We start from the raw sequence: 21,623 nt of genomic DNA, 5'->3' as shown, positions 1-21,623 counted from the left end.
GCAAAATGCGGTACCAAATGGAATTGCCAAAATAATGACCCATTGCAAACAGGTTTTTTGAATACTCCTATTGTCTGTCATTGGTCAGACAAACGGATAGTCCCACCCCAAACTCGCACCATTGGATTAGCTGCTCCAAATTAGAAGCTGGATATTAAAACAAACATCAATGTATTTTAACATCAACCATAACTTTTAAGGAGTTGCACACATTTTCTAGCCTGGGTTTCCCCATACTGCCTTGCTCGCAGCGCGATTTTATTCATGCTGCTAGGCAGTCTGGACACCATGGACCAGATTTTCTCCTGAAAAAGGGAACCAATCACAGAACGGGGAGGGAGCAGCAAGACGATGACGGCACCGAAGCAGTTTGTTTATATCTATGAATCCAATATGGCATCAGACTCGACGTTACCTTCTACCCTCATGTTTATCTTGCACAAACGGTAATATTCGCTAAACGCCATCGTGCACAAATAAATCTTTGACCCATCGTCTTTTTCCTCGTTGAATTTCTGTCACTCTACATACGTCATCTGGTATAATTGAAGCGATTGGTTATGAGCTACGTACAGGCGCATTTGATAGACATTCATAGCGCCCAATAAACGGCTCTGGGCATTCGTAAATACGCCTCAAATACGAGAAAATGAACACGTGGTTCCCAGACCAAGTCACGTTAGCCAGGCTACACATTTTCTATATTTTAAAAATACACAATTCATGCAGTGGCTCCTTTTCATTTTCATTTATTCTGTATAAAAACGTTACATCATTCCTTACTGCTCTTTTATTTCTGACATAACATTCTACAAGTTGAAAAAATAGCTTCACACATCAGATATTTACAAAGTCAAATCTCATAGCAATTCAAGTTATTTGTCACAGTCAACCTTCAAAAACATTGAATATGATTCTTTTTTTTTTAAACCAACATCCCATCCTTCGAACGTGGTTTAGTTGGCTGAATAATTTAGCATAAACCTTGGATCTACTGGAATAATTAGCAATGAGTAGAGACCTGATATGCTTCTCATCATGCTTCAAAAACATATACTTATGGTTTACTCCAGCTACTGCAGCCAAATTAGCCACTTTTGAAGAATAGAACCCAGTCAGTTATTACAACAAACAATGTACATTTCAAATATGATTCTCAGTTTAACACTGCAACCAATTTTATTTATATATGCACATATTCAACAGCTCAAACGTTCAATTCCAAACTTTAAAAACAATGTAAACATCCTAGTTTTCTTTTCATCATTAATAAATATGACAATTTTAGTTAAGAGAGGGATCTCATAGATACTATATAGCATTACAAATCGATAATGCATTCTAATACTCACCTGAGAGTAATGACATGCTGAAAACAGTATGCATGAACGAGAACCTCCATTCGTTGGTATTAAGTGCTTCAGATAGAGATGCATTAAACAGGATTCACTTTGGGTTTAACATCTTTACCACTTACCCACCTTACTGTTACTTGCACTAAGACATAATCGCAGTTGTTCACCCAGTCAAACACAAAGACAAAAGAATACACGACACGACATCATCACAGAGACACTCACTACACGATGATGTCATTAGTAGAGCTGGTCATTTATCTGGTGAGGTAACATTAGGTTCTATATCTAAATGCTTGCCTGGCCATGGTAGCTGCTCATGCACTCAGAATACTATAATCAATACAATAAAATGGAGCCCAGCTGCATTTAGAAAATATATGTTATATGGCTGGACATGCTGTGTCTTGAGTAATTTGAAATATAATGGAAGACAAGGCTAATGGAGTTGCATTGAGCCAGCAGAGAGCAGGTAATCTTAGGAGATGCCCTTAAATGCCACAAAGTCAGTGTTTAAATGGAGGTTAAGGCTTTTAGGTCAAACCCATTGAGAAAATGATTTTGAGGCAAAACAAAGAACGTGATGTCATTTATATGCTCTGATGTTCCAGAAAAACTTCATTTGTTGCCTGCAACAGGGGTTGAGTTGAGGAGGCCGTTGAGCTGCCCACAGAACTCAGCCGTTGTGCCCTCTGCAGGTCCGGAGGAACAAACGCCTCACAGCTGCCACTAGTGCTGAGATTCAAGTAGTCCTGCAAGACACAAATATAAACCTAACTGAAGAAACTGGTTCAATGTCAGCAGTTTTTGAGCTGAGCTGAGTCACAACGTACATGTTTGGTGGTTTCCGACAGCAGGAGTTCAGTCCTTTCCACCAGTTTTTTAAAGGTCGGTCTCTTCAGAGGGTCAGCACTCCAACACCATCTCATTACCTCGTAACTGATAATGCATACACACAAGCCGCGTTATCATGCACATCACACGAATGTTTGGGGTAAAACAAAAAATTGCATTGCAAGGATGCATTCAATTGATAATTTATAATGTTACAAAAGAACAAAACTTCCAACAAAGAATTCTTAAAAATGCATCATGATTTCCACAAAAATATTAAGCAGCACAACTGTTTTCAACCTTGATAATAAGAATTGTCATCAAATCAGAATGATTTCTGAGGGATCATGTGCAACTGAAGACTGAGGTAATGATGCTGAAAAAGCTTTGCCTTCACAGGAATAAATTACATTTTAAAATATTTTAAAATAGAAAACAGTTCATTTAAATTGTAATAATATTTCACAATATTATTGTTTATTGGTGAGCATAAAAATCTCACCACCCCTAAACTTTTGAATGGAAGTGTGGCACGCCATAAATATAAAATACTGACTCCAGGCTGTTATAATTATAGACAATTATAATTCTCTTACATTTCAATTGGGGCAAACTCAGGCTCAGTCATTCTGTATCCATCTTGTATCATCTTATAGAATGTGGATCCAACTTGAATCCCCGGATAAGGCGTGTTACCTGCAGGCAGATTTTCACCTCATAAGACCTTTATAATGAGTCACTTATAGGCCTTGGTTTAGATGTATTCTGGGTATGTGTGATATTTAATAGGCCTGATACCAGCTAATACAGACCTAGAGAGAAGATCTCCCACAGTAAGATGCCATAGGACCAGACGTCACTCTCAAAAGTGTACACGCAAGCAAACAAGCTCTCTGGGGACATCCATTTCACTGGTAGACGTGCCTAAACAGGAAACACATCATTCGTGATAATGAACAATGCTTTAAATTTTTTTTTTTTAAACAGGGATAGTTAATTTAAAAATGAACATTTGGTCATCATTTACTCACCTTCATGTTGTTCCAAACCTGTGTGGATTTCTCCAGAATACATAGATTTCTTTCAGTTGTTTTTCAATATAATGTTAATGGGGTCCAATGTTGCTTTGTACTCCACTGACTTTCATTAGGTTTGAAACAACATGAGGGCGAGTAAATCATTTTGGGTGACCTATCCCTTTAAATCAATGGTGTTTTTACTACATAAAATCTCCCAATATAATTCTGAATATGCTGGATATTAACCTAGAGCCTGACAGTAGGTGTGAGTGTGGTAACGGTTATACAACACTTCCTTACATTTCCTCTCAGGACGTAGCTGGAATCTCTAGTGATGTCACGTGCCAGACCGAAATCACATATCTTTGCTACCCGACCCTGAGTCAGTAAAACGTTCCTAGCGGCCAGATCTCTGTGGATACACTAAATATACATGGCGACACACAAAAATGGACATTTATTAGTCAAAAACGTATGTATTCACTATAGAACTGTATATGAAAATGAGATAACATTACAAAGTATGTCTGTTCAACTCACTCTGAAACTTGAGAGGTGAATAAATGTAATTACACACTCACATTTTTGGATGTGAGGAAGTCCATGCCTTTAGCCACTTGATATGAGAAGCTGAGTAAATCCTCAGTATCCAAAGAGAGATCATCTTTATCATCACACCATTCTAAGAGAGATGATACAGATTGAAAAGTGTAAAATAATGAAAATTGGTGGTAAAAGTGGCTGTATTTTCTTGGGATGGGCCTTACCTGTCTGATTCGATCTCTTCTGATACGACCTCATGGGCACGTAACCATTATCAGTGCCCTCTCTGTGTGTGCACACATGCATATAATAGTTGGTGTATTACATTACAAAAACCTAACAAAGGACATCTACACTCTTATAAATGTTGCACCACATTTCTTCTCAGGCACACATCTTACCTTGAAGGCTGTATTTGGCTGAGCAGATTTTTGTAATATCCGTCGCCTGTTTTGGAACTGAAAAACGCATCCCGCTTTCTTCTCAGGAAGTTCAACATGTCGCCATAGCAACAGTATTCTGTGATCACCAGAGTAGGGCCTGTTGAAAAAAATTGTCACTTTAACAATTAGCAAATTTCTCCTCAAGGAAAAAGTCTCCCAAAATATCTCATTCTCATATCATTGTGAGACTTTTTTCCATGAAACATGAAATGTTTAGGCAGAATGTCTAGACTGCTCTTTTCCATAATATAATTTTTGATAATTTGGTAAGCTCTAAGTATGATAAAAGGCACCATAAATGTGTGATACAGTCCAAGTCTTATGAAGCCTATACAATAAGCTATATACAAAGTTCTACAATATTACCCCATAAAAAGCTATACAAAAGATTTGTGTGAAGAACAGACCATAATTTCGAGAGACAAATACTACTGTTTTCTACTTTTGTGGTGCAGTATAAATCCACTTCCACTTTCCTTATTTGGAAAAGTGCAGTAATTTCCTAACATCTCCTGTTGTGTTTCAACCAGAAGAAAGAAAACAATATGGGATTGGATTGACATTAGGAACATACAATATATCTTATAATAAACTTATAGGTATCTTTCTTTAACCTGTCACCACTGTTAAAGTGATTGAATCAATATTAACCACGTACCTCCTACTGTACAGGCGCCAAGCAAGTTGACAATGTTCATATGGTTGCCAATGTAGCTCAGAACTTTCAACTCTGACATTAGAGCCTCTTTCTCAGTGGAGTGAGCGCTCGCTTTGGGAAAAATCCACAGATACACACACGTGCACACACACGTGCACACACACACACACAAACAAACACAGATACGTTACATAGACATTAAAGGTTTTGAAAACCAATGATTGGAGTCTTTATAAACATATACTGCCCGGCAAAAATAAGGCAAATGTCTATGATTGTCTATGATCAGGTTTATGATTGGATTGTCTATGATTGGATCATTATTGCAGTGATTATTATGTTTCTAGCATGCTATATGTTCTATAACCTTAATTGATGCACCTCTTGATGGAAATAACGTCACAACATTTATTTTCATCAAGAGGTGCATCAATTATTGGTCAAGATCTTGTATTGACAATGCAAGAGTCAAGCACTCTGTAAAGTCTCCTTCAGCACATCCCAAAGACTTGCTAAATGCTAGAAACATAATATTTCTGAAACATAATATCACTGAAATAATCATAGACTCTTAAGCATTTTCCTTAAAAATCCAAAAAGTAACTTTTTGGCCGGGCAGTGTACTTTACACACGTTAAGTCATACATCCAGGGAAGTTTACTTTACACACGTTAAGTCATACATCCAGGGAAGTTTACTTTACACACGTTAAGTCATACATCCAGGGAAGTGTACTATACACACGTTAAGTCATACATCCAGGGAAGTTTACTTTACACACGTTAAGTCATACATCCAGGGAAGTTTACTTTACACACGTTAAGTCATACATCCAGGGAAGTTTACTTTACACACGTTAAGTCATACATCCAGGGAAGTGTACTTTACACACGTTAAGTCATACATCCAGGGAAGTGTACTTTACACACGTTAAGTCATACATCCAGGGAAGTTTACTTTACACACGTTAAGTCATACATCCAGGGACGTGTACTTTACACACGTTAAGTCATACATCCAGGGAAGTGTACTTTACACACGTTAAGTCATACATCCAGGGAAGTGTACTTTACACACGTTAAGTCATACATCCAGGGAAGTTTACTTTACACACGTTAAGTCATACATCCAGGGAAGTTTACTTTACACACGTTAAGTCATACATCCAGGGAAGTTTACTTTACACACGTTAAGTCATACATCCAGGGAAGTGTACTTTACACACGTTAAGTCATACATCCAGGGAAGTTTACTTTACACACGTTAAGTCATACATCCAGGGAAGTGTACTTTACACACGTTAAGTCATACATCCAGACATATACTCACGTTTTAGCATTTTTACAGCAACAGTGGTCACTGTGTCAGCTGATAGGAGCCCATATGCCGTAGCTGCCACCACTTTACCAAACGCTCCAGAGCCAAGGATTCTACCTTCATCATGACAAACAACAAACACTTAGCACTTATTTACCATTATTATGTTCAAATTCATACCATTTTAATAAGCATTCGACTAGATGATTATTATAGTTATACTGTATAGTATTATAGGACTTCTAATTATTACTGTTAAAAAGTTTGTGGTCAGTATTATTATTTTTTATCCTCACTAAGGCTGCATTTATTTGATTAAAAAATACAGTATAAACAGTAATATTGTGAAATATTATTACAATTTAAAATAAATGTTTTCTGTTTTAATACATTGTAAAATGTAATTTATTCCTGTGATGGCAAAGTGGAATTTTCTCTAATATGCTGATTTATATATATATATGTGTGTGTGTGTGTGTGTGTGTGTGTGTGTGTGTGTGTGTGTGTGTGTGTGTGTGTGTGTGTGTGTGTGTGTGTGTGTGTGTGTGTGTACCGAAGAATCCTATATGTATGATACACACTTTTAGTCAGATTAAATAATGAACTATTGTGTAATCATAACATTTAGATTTATGTGTAATGTGAATGCCTTTACCAAAGCGGAGTCTTTCCCGTGGAAACTCCCATTTGGGGTCATAAGGCAGCTGCGTCGGGTCTATGTAGGTATAATTGTTGCCATCAAAACTGTCGATCACCTTCCAATGGATCTCATATTTGGGTTTCTATGGCAGTGTACAAAATGGTAAGCAGGAAATAAAAGTGAAATAAATAAAACCAGAATTATTGCTAACAATTTAAGTTATGTCATAGCGTGTAGTGTGAGTGTTGTGTACCTGCATGTATTTGAAGAGCAGAACCACCACAAGTAAGCTAAGCAGAACAGCAGTGGAGACGACACCAGACAACAGAGGTGTGAAGAGTTTATGGGGCACAGTTCTTTCTGGGGAGAGAAACGCATGCCCACACATCCATGAATATACACACTCACAAATATAAACACCGCATCTGCATTTAAACAATAAATACTTCTTAATTCACAGTACTATATTAATAAGGTGAGTTTTTTAAATCTGTTATTCAGAGGATTTTAAGAGCTTAGCATCAGTATCAAATCCTAATGTGCACACGCTGCACAAAATAATAATCCCTCGTATCTGTCAACAAGATCAGTGTGTGTCTGAGAACATTCAGGGATTATCTATTAACAGCCGTGTGTGTGTGTGTGTTTGTTTGGGTGTGAACGGGTTTGTGTCTCTCTACTGATCTCAATAACACTAAATGGCAAGAATGGCCCACCTCAACCAAAATAGATAGTTTTGGTGTGTGTGGGGGGAAATTAGCTGATAATTAGCTATGAGAGTTAAATTCAGTTAACTTAATCTGACAAAGCCTCCATTTGATATCATTGAAGGTAAAAAATAATTCATAAATTAGGTAAATAAAGTTTAATTGTATCTTATTTGTAATGAATTGCCCACAACTGTTTGTTGTGTCTGGAGAAATTAGCTAATAATTAGCTAAGGGATAATAAACTAAATTAAATTAGTTTAATCTGACAAAACCTCCATTTGGGGGATGTCCTTTAAGGTAATTTTTTTTAAAAATTAGGTAATTAAAGTTTCATTTTAAATGCTGACTGTACAATTTAATATACAGTACATACACTGCAGCTTATGTTTTTATGTTTTCTATTATGCTCACCAAGTCTGCATTTATCTGACTAAAAATAAAGATTAAAAAACAGTAATTTTGTAAAAAATAATATTACAGTTTAAAATATCTGATTAATTATATATCTGGTATCTAAATATTTGATTCTATTTTAATATATTTTAAATTGAAATGTATTTCTGTGATGGCAATTACTTGACCCTTCAGAAATCAATCTAATATGCTGATTTGCTGCTATAAAAATATTTCCTATTCTTTTCAGGGTTCTTTGATTAATAGAAAGTGAAATAAATGATTATTACTGTCAGTTTTGATTAATTGAATGCATCCTTGCTGAATAAAAGTATCAATTTCTTTCTTTCTTTAAAAATAAAAATAAAAATCTGATAAAACACTACTTTGGTTTTTGTTTGTTTGTTTTTTTGAGGTCACAGTCATGTGTGACCAAACTGCATTTCCCACCATTCTCTATGTCATAATAAAATATCAAGATAAAGCATCTATTACAGACCTAATGCGCTTCCTTTGCTTTTCATTTTGTTGCATTAGTGTGAAAAAAGCTTTCTGTCTTAACAGTAAGTGAAAAAAAAACAGGAAAATAAATATGAAATTGCCTCCATTTTTTCCTACTAAAATCACTTGAACACACATCACATTGTAATTATGATTTCTGAACTTGTAAACAGCAGCTGAAAGCAGCATTAGGGTTTGGGTAAAGGACAGCCTTTAGAAAGCTTCTTCTCTCTGGCCTTATGATTGAACGATGCCACACTGACACTGCTGTAACAACTGCATTGTATTATACAACATGTATTATCTTTTTGGACCTTGATAATTGCTGTTTGCGGCTATATTTGTGATTAGCTTTATATAAACAATAGAAGTCTAAGGAATATCCTTATTAAGATAAACATGAATGAATCTCACCGCTGATGGAAAAGAGGGTGTAGGCATGCTCGCTCTGGGTTTTTGCCACACACTCAAGGGTGTGAAACTTTCCTTTGCTGATATTAAGTCGACTTTCCACCTCGCTTCGTCCAAACTCTGACCCTGACACTGTTACAACAGCAACTTCCTCATCGGCCTGCGTCGCATTCAACAGAAGGGAGCACCTGTCAGAGAATATAAAGAGCCAAAAGAATATGACAAACAGCTATTATATCTATATAACGTTATTTACCACAATTTATCATCTAAGAAACACTTTTCCATTCTAAATGGCTTTTTGACACTGCAATCTCAATAGTAGACTGTAGTAGTCCACTAATAATCTAATGAGAGCTGGTTGACATGTAGATAATTACTTATAGATAGTAGAATGTCTAAAATGGACCATCAACATAAAGTGTTAGCATGTGTGCTATTGCATGGTTGTTGAGTGTGAGTGGCTTATATTAGCCTGTGTGTGAGTCATACCGTGTATGTGGCGGCTCGCAGTAATACCAAGATATTTTGGGGACAGGATATCCTGAAGCAACACACCGCACCTGTCCATCAACCGGCCCCTCCTGGGAAACTATCACTGGTTTACCTGAATGAGAGATTTACTGTATTTGAAGACTCTATTAAAATCGAGAAATTGAAGTAATCTGGCAAATTTGAAAGCTAATATCCTCTCAATCCTCTGAACTCACACATAACATGGACTGTGAATGACTGATTGACAGATGCATATTTGTGATTGGCTGAGAAAGTGTAGATCCCGCCCTCTGATCCATGAATCCGAACCAGCCTCAGTTCACTGATGAACCTGCAAAATTCAGACGAATGACACTCAATGTCTGTTAAACTTTCACACATAAATGTTTGAAATTAGGTCACTAATGCTAATTGTAAAACTAATGGACACACGTAGTTAACAAATGGACATTAACTTTTTTTAAATTGTGGTTAATTGTATAAGACAAAGTGTATATTTTAGTAGTTCAAACAAAAAAAATTATTTTATAGTTTATACAAATAACACACATTTTATTAATATTTGGAGGTAAAATTCTCCTATTTCCTAACTTACGAGCGTAAAAAGTTATTTACTTTTTGTTGGAATATTTTCAAATATTTCCAAGAGTTTGGTCAATTATTAATTTATTGAGTCACTTCAGAAGATGTTTAAAAAAATAAAAATGGGGGTAATATGTATATTTTTATGGCCAGTCATATTTGAAAGTAGGCCCCAATAATATAAATAAATTAAATAATAATTGTAATTATAATAATATAATAATAATATTTTTTTAAATAATAATTTCAGTGATACATTTTTTTATCTATTTCACAGTTCTTGATGAGGTAGGACAATTTTGATAAAAATAGTAATAATAATATAATACCACAATATAATTATAATAGATCATTTTTTGTTTATTGACTAAATCTGTTATTTGCCGTCTAACCAAATTATTAAAATTTAAGAGAGAAAAAAAGATCAAGTCTTGTCAAGTGCTCATATAATGGTTTTGGCTTTTAATATACCAGCTTTAAAGAACCAGTAGCAATAAGATAGGATCAAACTTTTGTGTATAAAAACACTGGTGGAGTTACCACAGAATTGACTGTGTGTGTATATGTGCAGGTGTGTGTACCTGTACTGCTGGTTGTGTAGTGTAATGACGTGCTCGGATGTGTTTTTGAGCTGTTGGTTGTTATACGACCAGTAGATTTCAGAGGGTTTGGGGTATGAAGTCATCTCCACGCTGAGGGTCAGACTCTCTCCCTCTCGCACCTCCACCACACTGTCCTCTCCCGCCGTAAGGTTAATGAAACCACGCTCTGCCACAAATACACACATAAACAGATGTTCCGTTGTTTAGCCAGGGACGTGTCTTTTGCTGAAAAGGCCATGGTTTAAAGATGCATGGTTGAAGTAAAACCCATGCATCTATCAACTTAAAGGCAAGACTTCTAAATCAACATTTCAACAATCGTCATACTGAGTGTTACAATTAAAGGGATAGTTCACCCAAATAGCTAAACACAAAAGAAGATATTTTAAAGAAGGTTGGTAATTAAACAGTTGCTGGTCCCCATTGACATCCATAGTATTTTTTTTTCCTACTATGGAAGTCAATGGGGTCCATCAGTCGTTTGGTTACCGACTTTCTTCAAAATATCTTCTTTTGTGTTCAGCAGAAGAAAGTAAGTCATACAGGTTTGGAACAACTTGAGGGAGAGTAAATGATGACAGAATTTTCATTTTTGGGTGAACTATCCCTTAAGCCCTTTCGTGTTACTACAAGTCTTGGCCTTCTTGCTCTCTGGTTAAAGTCAATATTATTTAGAAGACACAGCTTAATCTCACATTTCTTACCGTAAACCTCCAGATTGACAGTTGCCATGGAGACACCCTTCTCATTCTTCGCATTACATTGATAGACTCCTGAGTCATTCATCTTCACAGAAAAGAACTTCAGTGTTGCAATGCGCAGATATCCTCGAGAACCAGGCAGGACGTTAGATTTAGTTGTTTCCTTTGCTGTCTAAATCATTATTGACAACATTAGTCCAGGTTAGGTACAGTGCTTACAGTAAGCAATCTAAGATATGCAACAGGTGTGTGGATCTAACCGATTCCGAAGGGATACTCCAGTTCAGGTAGAAATCATGGTTGATGTTGATACTGCTACAGGTGAGATCAAAGTTCTGATCCTGGATCAGAATCACATTTTCCATTCTGGATAGGCTGATCACTGGCGCTGTCTCCGGGACTGTATCGCAAAAACAATAAATATGCAATAAAGCATATAGGCAAAGATATATTGAGATAATATGTCAATGATACACTAGTGTCAGAAGTTTTATGTTTTTGAAAGACATCTTTTATGCTCACCAAAGCTGCATGTATTTGATCAAAAATACAGTAAAACAGTAATATTGTGAGATATAATATATCATTGGTTTTATTTAGTACATTTAATTATATATATTTTTTATAATTTTCTATTCTTTGAAGAATAGAAGAATTCATTTCTTTGAAATAGAAATATTTTGTAACATTATAAATGTCTTTACTGTCACTTTTGATCAATTTGATGTGTTCTTGCTGATTTTTTATTTATTTATTTCTTATTCAAAAATCTTGGTGTTCAAGGAATCTTTCCTGAACACCAAATCAGCATATTAGAATGATATCTGCTTTTCATAAAATTCAGCTTTACATCACAGGAATAAATTACATTTTAAAAATATTTAATAATATTTTCAAATATTACTATTTTACTGTATTCTAGATTAAACAAATGTAGATTTGGTGAGCATTTAAGACTTCTTTCAAAAACATAAATAAAAAAACCTTAATTATTCCAAACTTTCACATTAAGTAAATTTGCGTATGGTATCATTCTCTTTATCAACTCTCTCTAACTCTTTCCATCTAACAAAGTGGTTCTCAAATAGTGAGTTGCAAAGGGGAAAAGGCACATATAATCATGACTAATTAGATAAGCATAATATAGAAGAGAGAAAACATTTCCCATATTTCCCACATTTTTGTTTACTTTTGTACAATAAACAATTTTAGTAGGCTACTTTAATTGGTCACTTTTTGATGTCCAATGTAAAATCAACAAACAAAACTAGTTCATCAAAAATCCTATCATCGTTTGCTTACACTCACACCATTTCAGACATATATGACTTTCCTTCTTCTGTGGAACACAAAAGAACATATTTTAATGAATGTTTTTTTCCATACAAAGACAGTCAATGGGGTCTACAGCTACACCAAACGGACATCAAAGATGAGAAACCGAAACTAGGACTGCAGATATACAATTACAAACCGTCAACAAAGCAGCGCTTTCTTACCATTTTGAATCACAATCTCACTGATCACTTTCTTCAATTTAGTCGGCTTATGTTATTATGAAAATATTTGTGCATTTGAATGCTCAGATAAGACGACGTAAAATTATAACAGCCTTCTGTCTGTACCGTCTTGACTTCTTCGCTCGCTTTCATCACTTTGCGCTGTTATTCTCGTGCGCCGAGTCGTTCGTTAAGCTGAACAGCCAATCAGAGTTCTCTCTCTCACCGACGGCCAATCAACCTGCTGAATCGGCCCAAAAAACCCAGACAGCGTCCGACTAGAGCCAACGGTGTGCAGTGTTGGAGAAAGTTACTTTTAAAAGTAATGCATTACAATATTGAGTTACTCCCTAAAAAAGTAACTACTTGCATTACTTAGTTACTTTTTATGGAAAGTAATGCGTTACATTACTTTTCCGTTACTTTTTTCTAACCTGGACTGGGCTTACTTGTTTGTTTTTTAATAACAATAAAAAAGCTCTATTTTTGGCAAATGTAATGGCCCTTTCACACCAAAAGTGAACTGAATGAAGGCCTGTACAGTAGAGGGCGCAGTTCAAAAACACTTTTCAGCTGTTCTGACATTCTGAATTAAAGAAGAATAGAAAAAAGTTCAACACTTACAATAAAATGTTTTTAAAAATGAAACACAACTGTGATGTTTATCTAAAATCCTTTAAGTTTATTGTCAAGCATATAAGTGGATAATTGAATGTCAGCAATAACATTGGTTAATAAAGTGAGATTAAATACATAAAGTATATTTGTGTAATTTAATTATTGCAGGTTTGCGTAATATTCTGAGATTGCATTTCACTGTTTTTATTCATTTTGGGTAATACTAAACCTATTTATTTTTTTTGCAACTAGGATGAGTAAATGTCGGTTTACGTTTATTCTAAAACTACAATAACCATCATGTTTACACAGAGAACACAATGCCTGTGAACTTACGATTCCTCTCAACATATAAACAACTTGCATTACTTATTTGAAAACGTAACTCAGATATTTTGTTGAAAGTTTTAAAAGTAATGCATTACTTTACTTGTTACTTGAAAAAAGTAATCTGATTTAGTAACTCAAGTTACTTGCAATGAGTAACCCCAAACACTGATGGTGCGGAACACACCGAAAAAACTAAAGCCGACGGATACTCAAAAATGGCCCGACATTGCCCGGCTGCCAATCGGCTTGGTGTGTCCCGGCCTTACAATAACACTGAGCTCCATTCACTTTCATTTTATGGACAGAAAAAGATAGACTTTTTCAGAATATATTCTTTCTGTTCCACAGGGAAAAAATAAATACATGACAGATTTAGAATAATTTGGGTGATTAAATGAAAACTATATATCCCTTTAAGAACCACTGCTCTAACACACACATACACGCACCTGGCCGCACATCCAAGTTATAATGGCTTGATTTCACAGGTTTGTCATCCATCTGCCCTGCACAAACGTAGCAGCCATCAAAGGCTTTGGAGACGTTTCTTATGGTGATCCCTCTCTGAGGGTGTGTGATGTAGGTGAGGCCAGCTGGTAAGGCTGTGCCAGCACAGGTCAACAGGGACAGGTGATTGACAGCTGGATCTGTTACTAAACAAGGAATAGTGCAATCCCCTCCTTCCCTCACCAGAAGCCCATTCACCATGGACTGCACAAAAGCGTTCCTCAAATCTGCCAAAAAAGTGAGACATTTTAGGTAGAAAACATAGAGAGTGATGAGAAACGGAACAAAAGACATGCAAAACAAACCAGAACATAAGGAAGAAAAGTGGGGGGAAAAATGTGAATGCAAAACAAGGGGCGTTACATTAAACACTGGAAGGACTAGTCTATGAGGAAATAAAAAATAAAAAATAAAAAGAGTGTGTGCAATGGGTTTATCACACAATTCGGCTGTTCAAATACCTACATCGTTCAGTGACAGTTAACAATACAATTAAAAGATATTAAACCACATCCACACTAAGGTGGGGTTTGAGTACACAGATTAAGGACATGCATTTGTGCTTTTACAAAAGACCTATTCAAGTTTTAATACTCCTTCAACAGCGAAGTGTGGGAATTGAGGCCAAAAGAACAAATAAACCCCTCAGATTCAAAGAGAACTAGGTAAACACGCATATTCAGACCTTTCACGTAGACATAGATAGAGCTGTTCTCTCCCGTTTGTGTGTTCTCACAGGTGTAACGGCCCATATGCTGTATCTGTGTGGAGGTGAGGAAGATGACACTGGCTCCGTCTTCTTTTAGCTCTCCATCGATTTTCCGACCTTTTTCCCGCAGCCATTGCACCATGCCCATGCTTGCCTCTGCGTCGTCATGACAACGGAGTTCCAGTTGTCCACCTTTAAGTATCACCAAATGAGGGGCATCGGGAGTGATAACAGGTTTAAACCATCCTGGAATACAAACACACATCAATATATTCACTGTGCATACCAAGTCAGGTCTAATCAAGGGCAACATCCTGCAATCAGTTAATGCATCACTTTGTTGACAGTCAACAAACCTTAGGAAGGTGAGGTCTTTATGGTAGACATGGTGCACTGTGATAATTCTTTAAAAGCTTAAACCCACAGCTGATGTGTCTGCTCTGAACATTTTCATTATGACAAACAGATTTTTAAAGAATTTTAATTCGATCTCAATAAGTGCCATGGAAAAACAAACTAAGAGAGAAGAAATGCTTAATTTAGCATTAAGTAAATGTTTAGATTATATATATATTTTAATACATGTTTTTTTATGTCAATTATGGACACATTTCTCTGTGCAATAACTTTATTATATAAAAAAATACTAATGTTTTTTCTAATTTACATTATGGTTCAAAAGTTTAATTCTTTTTTTTAATGAAAGAAGCCTCATGCTCACCAAGGCTGTATTTATTTAATCAAAATATAGTAAAAACAGTAATATTGTGAAATATTTTTAGAATTTAAAATGACCGGTTTCTATTTAAATATAGCCTATAGGCTATTCTAAATATATTTTAATAATTCCTTTATTCCAAATTTAAGTACCCCCAAAAAGTGCAAAGTGTAAAGTTTTAAAGAACAGCATTTATTTGAAATAAAAATCTTATGTAATATTACAAATATCTTTGCTGGCACTTTTGAACAATTTATTGTGTGCTAGCTGAATAAAAGTATTAATTTCTTTATGCAAGCAATAAATGAAAATTGTAATTTAATATATTTAATTAATTTATTTTATTTTACATTTTTGAGATATAGGCCTAGGCATAACCTATCTATTTAACATTCTTATTTTTTGATGCCCTCGCATTTAAACAATTAAGCTCTGCCTTCTCATTATCCGCACCACGATGACTAATCTGTTACTCATGATGATCTACTTTCCAGATGAATCAAACGTTATACGAAACAATTACGGGGTGCATTAGTGACTAAGGTATGTCATTTTCTTAGGATAGCCGAAGATACGGAGCTTTCCCGCTAGATTAGAACATTAATCACTCGCGCGCGACACACACACACACACACACACACACACACACACACACACTATAGTGCGACTACTACGACAACAAACCAGAAGACAAGGCTAACAGAATGTATCAAAGCAACGTAACATGCACGCCATTCTGAATGGTTTGGGCATGTTTTCTGAGTAATAAGCCTAATGACCTAATGACAATAAGTGAATAAGTGACAATAAGTGAATAAGTGAATAAGTGTCCTAATGACAATGAATGTTATTTTTACAGGTGTTATTAGGTTGGCAGCCTGAGAAAATTAGGCTATTACTGAAATAGGGGACTGAGTTAAAAGTAATATAAAAATATGCAATAGAAATATGCACACATGTCCACAGACAATAAAAGTTGTAGGCCTACGTCTACGTCTCGCTGTCTCTCACCTATCCTAAAAACACGAGACACCTGTACGTGAACCTTCTTCTCGGACGGCATCTGTTGCTAGCAGCTATAATCTATCCGATAATCTCGACCAGGAAAGAGCAAACCGACCGTTAGTTGAGAACAGTTTGTCACAATGCCTGTAACTTAATAACTCGGTAGTTGATGTGGTCATTATGTTGACAGTAGTTTTATTAGTAACCGATTGCTTCTGCGCTACTTTATTTCAAGTACGCGACTCTAATTACACGCTAATTAATTATTGACACTATGCACAGCACATGAAATTCACCCTGTGTGAGAGTTAACTTGACATAATAACTGAAATTAATCAATAGCTATCTAGACGGCCTAAATAAATCAATAATTAAATTGATAGCGCGCAACTGTAACTATCGAGAGTAGGCTACATTAACAGATGGAGAAAAACATAACTCTTAACGGTCATCATCTGCATCTGTTGTCTAAACAATTGGATAATTCCCTGGATATCAGCCTAATCATCTGCTCATAATTAACTCGTACAAATAGGAATTGCGGAGCCAACATTTTTCTGGGGGAAAATGCAACATATTTTGGGGGAAAAACCGGCTAATAAAACGGCATTTTATATCTTAACTGAAAATGTAAGTTCTTACCTCCAGGTAAGGCGAATAAAAGCAGAACTGTGCGTAGAAACCAAGCGTGATGCATTCTGTCTGCGAGTGTGCGTGTGTCCGTACATTAGTATGACTGATCCACAACTGACTGTGCGTAGTCAAGTGCCTCTCTCTTTCTCTCTCTTTCTCTCTCTCTCTCTCTCTCTCTCTCTGTATGGCAAGCCATTGTAACATTTAATCCTTTAAAGCAGCGGTCCCCAACCTTTTTTGCGACACGGACCGGTTTAATATCAGACAATATTTTCACGGACCGGCCTTTAAGGTGTGGCGGATCAATACAATAAAAATGATACGACCGGCATAAAAACTGGGGTATTTTTTAAATATAATAATAAACGTGAATCCAATGTGTAGGCCTACTCGCAACTTTATTAGCAGCGTCCTCGTAACATCGCGCCTAAAGACAACTGAGAAAGCCTGAACACAAACAAAATGCCCCCCAAAAGAAAAAAATCTCCATGTTTTCAGTGCTGATGTGTTCATGTAACATGTAAGGGTGGCGCTGCCAATAGAGCACCTAAAAGCTGTCACAACGAACCGGCAAAAGTAATGATCATGAATATGTCAAATATAGCAAGGAGACATTTTAATTGTTTACTAATAAACAAGTGTTTTCTGTGTCAGTGTCGGCTGCAAAGATGAAGTTGACGATGCTGACTCTCCATCTTCGCAGTAGTGAACGCGCCAGAGAGAAATGCACATTTCATACGAATTACATAGGCACAGAGCAGTCTGTTTTCTTTCGTTTTGAATTGTTCTGTTTAAAAGTACACATTTCAAGCTTTCTATACATGTGTCAGGTCTGTGAGGCAAGTAGGCTACCTTATCACTGAGTTTCAGTTCATTTATGAGACGAGCTCCAGGTCACGCGCCGGCGCCTCCGTGTCGTGATTATCTATTTTCTAATATATTTACTTCTTATTTATTAAATCCAGGCAATTGGTTGATGAAACACTGATTAAAATTAAGATACAATTAAGACAAAACGAAATTAAATTTAAAGACAGGCTTTGTGCTTTTTGTTTGAGGTCTCTGTGAACGTTTTAAAGCAGTCTTTTAGTGCCGCTTTCAGACCGCTCACGTCCGTAACGGAGAACTGTCCCGTCTGTAAAAAAAAAATTTTTTTGTGAAAGAAATTTCGAAATAAATGCGACTTATAGTCCAGTGCGACTTAGGCTATATATGTTTTTTCTTCTTCATGACGCATTTTTTGACTGATGCGACTTATACTCCGGAGCGAGTAATACGGAAAATACGTTAAGTTATTTATTACCGGTCCGCGGCCCGGGGGTTGGGGACCCCTGCTTTAAAGTATCTATTTCTGTTACTAGTAGCTATATTATTTTATTGCTTAATTCAATAGGCATTAGTGTATTATTTAGTTTCACTATTAACTATTCACTGCTGTCAAGGGGGATAATCAGGAATGTTCCAACTTCACTTAGGCCACATACAAACTGTTAAATTGACAACCTAATTTAAATACAGGAGTTAATCCCCTAAATTATTGTTTTGTGTGTATGGGCTATTTTTGAGTATATTACAGTGACCAAAATAATCATTATGTTCTGCAATTTTAACTAACCCTTTACTGCTGAGAGAATCATCGGTACACCCCTGCCCTCTCCAAGAACGGTACTCATCCGGAGTGAGTAAAAGGACTGGCAAAATCACTCTGGACCTCTCACATTTCTTGCACCGCACACATTCAGAAGAAAGACACATTTCTGATGCGCGTTTAAATACGTCATTAACAACTAGTTGTTCAGTTCACTTCCATATACACTGCGTAGAAATTTTGTAAATGCGGTTGCCACTACCTGCATTTTTGCAGGAGTTCATTTGGTTGTAGAATGCTGCTGTCACTCATGTTAATTATTGCACTGTGTGTGTATAGAACAGGATTAAACACTAAAAGGTGAATTGACAACCACATTTAACTGCAGTGTGCACATGGACTTAAAACTTTATTAAAATTTTTATTTATTCCAATTTTACTCTTAACTATTCATTAGGTACTTAATACAGTTCCCGTTTTTCCATTCCTTATTATTCATCTATCATTCTTACTAGTAGTATTTCTTATATCACCAATTGCAAATGCTTTTTATTTGTCATATGTAATGACTAGTCAGATTTTTATAGAACTTTATAGCTATATTAAAATCTTAATAATAATTAATGAATACTTAGTAAACCTGAATAGGTGCCAGTAACAGTTGTAATACATTCTTTTCAGAAGTGAATAAGTGATATCTGATCTACAGAAACCATAGAAGTCAGTGAAAAAAAAAAAAAAAAGATGTTAAAATGGCTTGCCATACTCGGCATCTCTCTGACTATGTTTCCCAGCTGCCAATATGAAGGTTGTTTTGACCAAAGGTTTTTGGTATACCGGTGCTGGACATCAGCTGACGTGTGCTTACAGGAAATCCAAACAGATTTTGAATTAGAACTGCCCTTGTTAAGAGGACAAATTGCAATTTTCATTATCTTAAGTGGAGGATTTTGGACGGTGTCACGTCTCTTGCTGCAGGTCAGCAGCTCAGTCATCTCTGTGTTGCCAAAGACCACTGACATGAATTTAAAACTTATTGCTCTGCCTGCCCTCTCATGCACATGTTAATCGATAGAGTTTAAAATGTTGCAGCTCTTCAATGATGACGTGCTGTCTGCTGCATCAGAAATCTTAACAGGACAGGAGTGTGCGCGCGCATGGGTGTTCATCGTAAACAGACACACGCATTCTCTGTTTCTGAGATTGTTTTTCTTCTAATACAATTATGGCAACCTGGTGGATATGTTGGCTTTTCAAACCTTCAAGTACTTTTGCTTTCTCATTTTATTGTGAGAAACTTCCATTCTATACCTGTAGGCTGATGCTTGTTATGCAGTGGGCATGTATGTTGTGTGAGTGTTAGCTATACTTTGAGTTTGATTAATTATTCATGAATCAAAGCAGGTTTTTGATACTGATAGGTCCTTACTCATCTTCTGCGGGCTGTTTGTGAGAGATAGAGATGCTGACTCACTAGTGACTCATTCCTTCTTTTATGGACATATGATCACTTTGCCATTTTAAACAGAAACAGTGTCCTTTTATATTCTGTTTGTTTTCCCAACATATATATATATATATATATATATATATATATATATATATATATATATATATATATATACACTGTATATATACTGTATATATATATATATATTTATAGAGAGAGAGAGAGAGAGAGAGAGAGAGATAGATAGATAGATAGATAGATAGATAGATAGATAGATAGATAGATAGATAGATAGATAGATTGATTGATTCATAGATAGATAGATTGATTCATAGATAGATAGATAGAGTTTTAAGCTCAAATGCTTTACTGCACCAATATTTGTCAGTATTAAAAAGGCCTTTTAGAACAACGCAGACTGAAATCGAGAGTAGTCTAATGGACTAAGATGCCAACCTAATGAAGTTTGTCCACTGGATTTTTGCTGACCGTACAGACAACCTCATCTTACTCAACCAAGTGACCATTAGGGTCTTCAATCCATAATAGTATGATTGGTGTGTGGGTAGGGTGGGTTTTGTGGTGCTTTTTAAGTGTTGCTGTATGTCTACACATTGAGAGTACTTTGCTTTTGTGGACCATTTTAACTTTGTCCTTTTTAATATTGTATAAGTGCATACCCTAAACTGACATGAGCCTGACAAAAAGGAATAGGTCAGTCCATATACTCATATGGATATAAACCCATATATGACTTTCTTTTGTGTATGAAAGCTGAACTATAAGCAAATAAGGTTTGCTTTTGTTTTGTCCACAGAGTGCAGTGGATTTGTTTGGTTTTGTCCACAGAGTGCAGTGGATTTGTTTGGTTTTGTCCACAGAGAACAGTGGATTTGTTTTGTTATTGTTCTGTTCACTGAGTAAAGTGATTCTTTTGGTTTTGTTTTGTTCACAGAGTGCAGTGGATTTGTTTTGTTTTATTTTATTTTGTTTTGTTTTGTTTTGTTTTGTTTTGTTTTGTTTTGTTTTGTTTTGTTTTGTTTTGTCCACAGAGTGCAGTAGTTTTGTTTTGTCCACAGAGAACAGTGGATTTGTTTTGTTATTGTTCTGTTCACTGAGTAAAGTGATTCTTTTGGTTTTGTTTTGTTCACAGAGTGCAGTGGATTTGTTTTCTTTTGTCCACAGAGTACAGTGATTTTGTTTTGTTTTGTCCACAGAGAACAGTGGATTTGTTTTGTTATTGTTCTGTTCACTGAGTAAAGTGATTCTTTTGGTTTTGTTTTGTTCACAGAGTAAAGTGATTCTTTTGTTTTTGTTTTGTTTTGTCCACAGAGAACAGTGGATTTGTTTTGTTATTGTTCT

The 21,623-nt window shown here is 35.8% G+C and overlaps 1 protein-coding gene across 1 annotated transcript; it reads right to left on the bottom strand.

Annotated features, from left to right (window-relative positions):
- Positions 1-746: 746 nt before the first annotated feature.
- kitb (KIT proto-oncogene, receptor tyrosine kinase b) lies at positions 747-17,364 on the bottom strand. Its single transcript, XM_084397243.1, has 21 exons — positions 17,233-17,364; positions 14,844-15,113; positions 14,101-14,385; positions 11,465-11,604; positions 11,208-11,376; positions 10,483-10,669; positions 9,535-9,650; positions 9,317-9,431; positions 8,828-9,012; positions 7,063-7,169; positions 6,825-6,951; positions 6,182-6,286; positions 4,853-4,963; positions 4,153-4,291; positions 3,976-4,037; positions 3,790-3,890; positions 3,509-3,631; positions 3,002-3,113; positions 2,786-2,885; positions 2,189-2,294; positions 747-2,107 (listed from the first exon to the last, which is right to left on the bottom strand). Exons 1-21 carry the CDS (start codon positions 17,285-17,287, stop codon positions 1,946-1,948), a joined length of 2,877 nt encoding a protein of 958 aa, XP_084253369.1. The 5' UTR covers positions 17,288-17,364; the 3' UTR covers positions 747-1,945.
- Between the last annotated feature and the right edge of the window lie 4,259 nt (positions 17,365-21,623).

The sequence above is a fragment of the Rutilus rutilus genome (genome assembly GCF_951802725.1).
Source record: "Rutilus rutilus genome assembly, chromosome: 2".
Lineage (NCBI taxonomy): Eukaryota > Metazoa > Chordata > Actinopteri > Cypriniformes > Leuciscidae > Rutilus > Rutilus rutilus.
The sequence above is the reverse complement of the archived record's forward strand: the minus strand, read 5'-3'. Positions and strand labels throughout refer to the sequence as shown.